We start from the raw sequence: 7,923 nt of genomic DNA, 5'->3' as shown, positions 1-7,923 counted from the left end.
AGGTCTTGACGACAGCTTTTGTAAGTGTAGGGTTTTCCATATGGGCTTGGACCCGGTACATTTGAATGAATTTAATTAATTAAGCTTTTGTGCTCTGCAGTTGGGCTCAATATAAATATCATGTGGTATATTTAAAATATGGTAGAAACAAAAAGGTAATAATGTGAAATTTTATTTTTTGGCCAGGAAATAATGTGAAATTTTATAATCATTCACAAACCGCAAATTTGCAAGTCAAATGAGCCGTAAGGCCCCTAACTTCTTGAAGTGTTGGTTTGGCAAGTATATATAATTAAATTGGGATAAGATGATATGTATGTATATTTGAAAATAGATAATTACAAAGAATCAAATGTCAACAAAAACCAAGTTATTATCTCAAGGAAGGTATTTACTTTCCAGCAATTTATAGTTCTATACTTCTATACCATCAAATTCCAAATGAACAGTAAATGGAACACTTTCACCTGTAGCAGAAAAGAAAAATCAACAACAAAAAACAAATCTTGCACTGTTCAGTTCAAGCTGTTGGCAAGCAAGCAAAGAAGAAAAAATCTTTTACGCGGTTGGAATTTAAAATTTGAGTAGGAATGACTGAATGAGCATCTCACCCATTTTCCCCATTTGGTCTCCTCCCTCTGCTCAAACTCAAAAGGCATTTCCCACTTTTTCCCTTCCTACTCAAAAAAACAGAAGAAAGTCTCAGACACTACTCTCCAACACTGAAACGACACCCTTTTCTCCAGGAAACGACAACCAGAACCCAACCCACCATTCCCCACCATCCAAGGCTCATGCTTTTCTTCCACTCCTTCTCTTCCCTTCTTCTGCCTCTTCTCTCCTCAAAGTCTCAGTCTTTCAATTGTCTTCAATCGAACCGTTGACTTTCAGTCATTGACCACTCCCAGGAAATGGACCCTTCAATTCTTGACGACATAATCAACCGTCTTCTTGATGTCCGAGGCCGACCCGGAAAGCAGGTCCAGCTATCCGAGTCCGAGATCCGACAACTTTGCTCGGTCTCTAAAGAGGTCTTCTTGCAGCAGCCCAATTTGTTAGAGCTTGAAGCACCCATCAAGATTTGTGGTATTTTTTCTTGCCAAAAAACCCACCTTTTTATTTCTGCTTTTCTTCAATTTTTGACGGGTCTTGTTTAGTGGGTTTGATGCGTTTGACTAAATGTTGAATTTTTTTGCGATTAATTGAAAAGTCCATGTCTTGTATTTAGGTCATCAGTATTTGAAATATTTCATGTCAACCCATTTTGTGTTCTATGTGAACCTCACTTGGTGGTGTTGGGGTGTGAGTAGGAGGCCATGGCTCATTTTGGGAATTTTCAGCTGTTTTTCTGAACGCATGCTTGGCCTTGTGGAATTATCCATGAAAATCGTGGTGCTGTATGCCAACTTTACTTATATGTTGTTATTAGGTTGTCTTTTGGGTATAGTAGAATCACTTCCTTCATCTGACTAGACAGAATATTAAGAGCTTCATTCAGGACTTTATTTTAGTAAATGAGTGAGCCTATGTTTGTACTTTGATATTCAATATTCTCCAGGATTATCATTTATTCTGGTAAAGTCCAGTTTTTGATGATTCTGTCAAGGCATATTTACAAGTTGGTAAACCCTTCAACATTTTATGTAATGGAAATGTTTTAACTGCGTTATTTTTGTTGTTGTTGTTGTGAAGTATTACGATTTTTCCATATATATGCATCCACACAAAATCAGTAAGTAAATCATCATATACACAGGTAAGATGAAATTTTGTTCTACAAGCATAAGATCCGCTGAATATCATAGAATTTTTAAATTGTTGAAGAATATTGTACATATTGCCAGAGGAACTCTTGAGCTTGATCACAGTGGATGCTTTATATTTATGTCAAGTAATCAAACCCTCTTTTCTTGTCTGATTGCTGGCTAACAGTCGGATGCTTTTACTGCTATTTTTATATCTTACCTAATTTGTCATATAAATGACATTAGTTTTCAAAGATTGTTAATGCCACGAATTCTTAAAATTGAACTTTTTATGGTTTTCAGGTGACATACATGGCCAATACTCTGATCTTTTAAGGCTTTTTGAGTATGGTGGATTACCTCCTAATGCCAATTACTTATTCTTGGGGGATTATGTCGATCGGGGAAAGCAAAGTTTAGAAACGATATGTCTTCTCCTTGCATATAAAATAAAATATCCTGAGAATTTTTTTCTCTTGAGGGGAAACCATGAATGTGCTTCTATAAACCGTATATACGGATTTTATGATGAGTGTAAGAGAAGATTCAATGTGAGGCTATGGAAGGCATTCACGGATTGTTTTAACTGCCTACCAGTTGCAGCCCTGATAGATGAAAAGATCCTCTGCATGCATGGGGGTCTTTCTCCCGAGCTGCATAATTTAGATCAAATCAGAAATTTACAGCGCCCAACTGATGTACCAGACGCAGGTTTACTCTGTGATCTTCTCTGGTCTGACCCAAGTAAAGATGTTCAAGGTTGGGGGAGCAATGACAGGGGAGTTTCATATACATTTGGTCCTGACACAGTGACGGAGTTTCTTCAGAAGCATGATTTGGATCTCGTTTGTCGTGCTCACCAGGTTTAATTTCTTGGAGTTTTCTGGGTTGAGTTCATATCCTCTTTACACTTGCAGGACTGTAGGGAATATACTTGTGGGAACCAAACATCCTCTCCTGCCAGGATTGCTAGGGTGATATTGGGGGTTTAGTGTAGTTCTATTCAATTCTTTTGTTTTATTTTAATTCAGAGCAATTTACAGCTCAATGGTATGAGAATGAATCCCCTGACATTCCCAGACCTCCACTGCTGGTGTAGTGGTATTGACAAATGTTGCTTCTTTCTATACAGTCTGGCATTGACTATTGAGGATATGGAGTTTTAGTTTATTTCAGTGCTTAATTAGTTATATTCTTTCTCTTATCATTGGCAGGTTGTGGAGGATGGGTATGAGTTATTTGCCAACCGACAACTTGTGACGATATTTTCGGCACCTAATTACTGTGGGGAATTTGATAATGCCGGTGCTATGATGAGCGTGGATGAGACATTAATGTGTTCTTTCCAAATATTAAAGCCTGCAGATAAAAAGTCGAAGTTCAATTTTGGGAGCATGACTACAGCTAAGCCTGGAAATACTTCGACTGGAATTAATGCATTTGGCAGCACAACCACAGCTAAACCTGGGAACACTCCAACAGGAATCAAGGTAAATGCAACCTTTTACTCAAAAGAAACGACAATATGTTTGGTGGAGCAAGCTTTAGATGGTATATTACTATATTATACATTTACGGCGTAAACTTTCACTAGTTTGTTCCCTGTGACATCATACTGGTGTCTGATGGCTTTAGTTAGCAGGAATGCAAGTACTTTGCTTGCTTCTTTTCATGATGTTAAGTTCTTTAAAAAGAAAAAAAGTTACAAAAGGAAAAGAGAATTCAGTATGATAATGTTAGCTTCTTCTTTTTTTGGTCTGAGATAATGTTAGCTTTATTAGGGAGAATAGTGAAGAAAAAAAAAAAGATGTCGATAAGAAGGTTCTATGTTTCTTAGGTAACATGTAGGCAAAAACCTTCTACAGTATGTTCTGTTGGATCAATTTAATTGGTCTGATAAAAATATTTGTTTGCTGCTGAAAAATTTAAAATTTTCATCTTGTTCTTAGGCATTTTATGCTATTGAAATTGGCTTCCAAAAGATCTGATTGGTTTAGTATTTTGGACATTTAAAGAAATTGCCTGATGGGTCACCCATGTTTCAGCAGTGTTCAGATCTGAATTTTAGTTTTGTTCTGAAGTGTTTGTTGTTTCCTCTACATCAGTTTCTATAGCACGACCAATCTGGTTGTCCTTGAATTTATGGAGTTATTTGCTACATTATTCCATTACAATTTGCAGAATCTTGTACCCATGAAACATCTTTTGATGTTCAAAAGAGGAAATTTATCTTTTATGTGATAAATGGACTGCAATCAGGTTGGGTTCTTCGGATCCATTCTCTAAACATAGATAAGGATTTGCTCCATGAATAATATTATGATTTTAGTGAAGGAAATTAGGTTTAGTAATTAGATTGTGATTTTCCTCCAGTTTGATTTGAGAGACATACACTCTTGCTTTCCCAGCTGGAGATGATGTAAGCCTGCACTCAAAGAAATCATTTACCTGCCACCAGTGAAACGATTTATTATGGTTTCCTTGGATGATTCTGGCAGAACAAGTATAAACTAATTAGTCCGGCAAGAAAATAACAAGTATAAGCTCTTAGTCATTTTGTTTTCCTTGGCCAGAGACAAATATGACAAGAATCTGTAGTATATGTTACTCTTGATGTAAGTTGGATTTGAGTGAAGTACTTTAGGTACCTGTTTGAACCATTTTTTTGGATGCATTTTATTCAAGACATTTTTGGTCCGACCAAGTGGAGTTATCAATGTTTTTAATCTTTATTTTTTTTTTATTGCATTTAAGGATGCATGGACGTATTTTGATTGAAAACCTTTTTTTTTTTTTTTTTTTTTTTTTTGCAGTCCTTGATGCAAAGGTAGGGGTTTTGATTGGCAGATAGGGGGGTGCCGTAGCCCAGTTTGTTTCATGAGAACTTCAAGGTTTCCATTGAGGGACAGAGGTCCAATTTAATTTCACTTTGATCTGTTTAAATTGTAAAATTTGGAACGAAAATCATGAGAAACTAATGCAACAGATTGTTCTTTCGTGATATAAAGTTGGGTTTGAAGGTAGAAGGTTGTATCTCCGTCTCTTCTTCCATGTACACTAATAGCTGCTATGTTTGCTGCTATGAATTATTAATGTCACTCAGACCAAGAACATGTCAAAACAGTCTATGCCTGTAATGAAGATTCAGGGACAGCAAAATGGAGTTGGAAATAAATTTCCAAGTCTTTTAGTTAACAAAAGATTATCTGTTGCCATGTTATTTTACCTTTTCTTGGAGCATGAGAAGGATATCACAGTTGTAACTTCTTGCTTGCTGGTCATCTTCCCTTTTTGTTTTTTAACCCCGATTGTTTTTTGTTTTTTTATTCTCCTGCTCCTGAATTTGATTAGGTGGCATAAAGTTCAGTTTTGTTTTGGAACAGTGGAAGGACTATATAGTGGTTGAGTGGCAACTCGCTCATGCGGTTTTAGAGTTTATTCAATTTGAATGCAAAGCTTGATATAATAGATTATATTGCTAGTAAAGCTTGGAAGTGAATGAACTTTTGTTAGAGTCAGAAATTTTGAAGAAAATCATGTAGATGCCATTGGAGCAGTGTTCACAGTATTGAGTCTCTGTATAAAAAAGCATTCTCTTTTCAGCCAGGCAACAAGCATGCATGAAATTAGAAAAGGGTTATATGATGATGAATGTTGAGTTAGTGACTGAATCGCGTGTTCAAGTCTGGCTTAACCAATAATGTAAACTACTAAATTATGCATGCTTTTAACATGACTTTAGAAATGGGTTGCCCATTACATTGAAAAGGTCATTCTGAAAATGAAACAAATTTAAATTATAGTCAACGCTCAAATATCCTTCAGACCAAAAAAAAAAGATTGGTAATTCGAATTTCGAAGTTTCTTCTGTCTATTTCAATGCTGTTCTTGAACACTTGACCTCATAGATAATACAGTAATGTTACATATACTATATTTTTATACCATAATTTCATATTATCTTATGTGGTAACTTATATGTCATTCATACATTGGATACTAAAAAATAAAAATAAAAATCTACAAAGGAAAAGAAAAACTTTGTTCAATAAAGTAAAGATACGTCAGATGGTATAAAAATGTGGTATAAGAATGTGGTAAGTATAGTATTATTCTAGATCAATATATAAACCATCTCTATTTTTTTTTTTCTTTTCTTTTTTTTTCTCTTCCTTTGCCTGCAATATTATCAATGAAGCTATATATAGCCATAGGCAGGGCCAGCAAAAGTCGACCAAACTTGCCAACCTGCTTGATTCGCACGTACGAGGGATATATTTGTTGGAAGACCTCATTTAAATAGGACAGTACTTGATAAACGACCACCACATAATTTAATCCAATGCACATACGTTTTATCCACATGGTTATTGCTGCTCCTCCTAATTGACACAAATCTCTTGGTGGGATCCATAATATGTGGATCATAACCATTCAGACATTACAGAATGAATGAAAACATACATGAAGGATATCAGGTGGACATCGAGGACCAAATCACCAATAAGTCTGGCTTTTGTGGCACAGGCAAACATCCACTGCCTTAAGATGGTGGGCTAGCTGGTGCCAATAACATATAATTGTTCCAAAAAGGTTCTCTTTTTTGTTTAAGACACAAACAAATGGTTGAGAAAGAGACCTCTTTAGTCCTTGTTTTTTTTTTTTTGTCAAAACCTCTTTTGTCCTTGGAAAACCATAAGATGTATAAGAATGGAAGACATACTCACCTTTATTTGAGGCATATAAGAAGACCCTTTAACAAGTGTTAGGCAGAAAGACAATCATATTAATGGATTTTATATCAGCATGCATATGTATAGAGACCTTAAACTGCTGTGAGACGTTTTGAAACGCAAATTGGTTTGTCGTTTTTAAAAGTCATCAAAAGGACAGCAGGAGGAGCACAGCCTCTCTTAATTCTTCTCAGACTGTCCCTTTGTCCCTTTGTAATTCATTAATGCATATGCAGCACAGGGATACAAAACCAAGATCAAGGGGTCCATATGATGACCATGTGATAAGGACATTACATTCTGATTTAGTTTATTATGCAGTAAATGATGGACCTAATTTAGTCCCAAAAAGTATACATTTTTGTTCCCTTTTCTAACTTGTTTAGTGGATTAAATTTATGAACTCTGAGTCAGTATACACTACCACTCTGTTTGTTTGGGAATCTTTCTGCTTTCTGCAATTTCACAGATCGGTAAACCCAGTTCACAAACAACACACAGGGCCTCCTGTTTCAAGATAAAAGAGTTGAAATAAACAATAAAATCTATTTTGTCAAATGGGTAGGACCTTGTTTCCATTTATCATTATCAAATAGCTCAATGAAAGTGTGTTCTGTTTTAGGACAACCAGTGCTGCTTAACTATAAATTAAGCAGATTAAAGGTTGTGGTGTGCTGTATAGTTTGATTGCTCCTTATGATGACATAATCATTTCATATATTTTAAATTAGATCACTCCCAGAACCACTTTTCTGCGAAAGCAGATTAGGAAGGTCTTTAAATTGTGATTCTAAATTGGATATAGTACTGAATGATTGTGTGTCAGTGTGTGTACATTCCAATTTCTTTTTTTAGAAAAAAAGAAAGAAAAGAAAGTAATGGTGTGTGTAACTAATGAAGCTTTGGTGTGTGATAATGATGCATGCTTAAGAATACATGACAAGGATAGAACTGTTTTAGCCGTTGGAGCACATGGTAGGTGTAAGGCATGGGATACCTCCAACCAAATATATGATGTTAAGTCTCTTCAATTAAATATTGGGGGTGGGACTAGAACTGTTTAATTATCTTACAATAAGAGCAAATTGCTACTAAATTATATTAATGTGGCTTGTGTTTTTATTAATAAAATTTTATTTTCCTTCAAAGAGAGAGAAAGAGAGAGTGCATCTCCTGGTTGCTTATTTTTTAAGTTTTTTTTTTTTTTATCACAAATGGTCTCTTAACTTGAACCAAAATATTAATTTGGTCCTTAAAGTACATTTTTACTCAATATTGTCCTTCATATTTACTAATGCACATCAATGTTGCTCTTCTGTTCAAAGAATTGTCGTTAAAAATGATCACGTACACAACACGAAACCTTGTTTTAGGAGTAAAATGTCTTAACACACACAAAGAGGGTGTGTTAAGACTCGGGCTAGGGAGTTTTTTTTTCTTTTGTT

At 35.3% G+C, this 7,923-nt stretch overlaps 1 protein-coding gene across 1 annotated transcript; it reads left to right on the top strand.

Annotated features, from left to right (window-relative positions):
• Window positions 1–611: 611 nt before the first annotated feature.
• LOC147280761 (serine/threonine-protein phosphatase PP1 isozyme 2-like) lies at window positions 612–4,970 on the top strand. Its single transcript, XM_086246639.1, has 4 exons — window positions 612–1,086; window positions 2,049–2,608; window positions 2,960–3,235; window positions 4,559–4,970. The coding sequence occupies exons 1-4, from the start codon at window positions 912–914 to the stop codon at window positions 4,574–4,576; spliced, it is 1,029 nt and encodes a 342-aa protein (XP_086102765.1). The 5' UTR covers window positions 612–911; the 3' UTR covers window positions 4,577–4,970.
• Window positions 4,971–7,923: the final 2,953 nt, after the last annotated feature.

Source organism: Dryas octopetala, chromosome 6, assembly GCF_963921425.1.
Source record: "Dryas octopetala chromosome 6, drDryOcto1.1, whole genome shotgun sequence".
Taxonomy (NCBI): Eukaryota; Viridiplantae; Streptophyta; class Magnoliopsida; order Rosales; family Rosaceae; genus Dryas; species Dryas octopetala.
The sequence above is the reverse complement of the archived record's forward strand: the minus strand, read 5'-3'. Positions and strand labels throughout refer to the sequence as shown.

Coding starts and splice junctions, on each gene's coding strand:
- LOC147280761 (XM_086246639.1), top strand. CDS start 912: ATGGACCCTTCAATTCTTGACGACATAATCAACCGTCTTCTTGATGTC. Junction 1,087..2,048: donor AGCACCCATCAAGATTTGTG/GTATTTTTTCTT, acceptor TATGGTTTTCAG/GTGACATACATGGCCAATAC. Junction 2,609..2,959: donor TCGTTTGTCGTGCTCACCAG/GTTTAATTTCTT, acceptor TATCATTGGCAG/GTTGTGGAGGATGGGTATGA.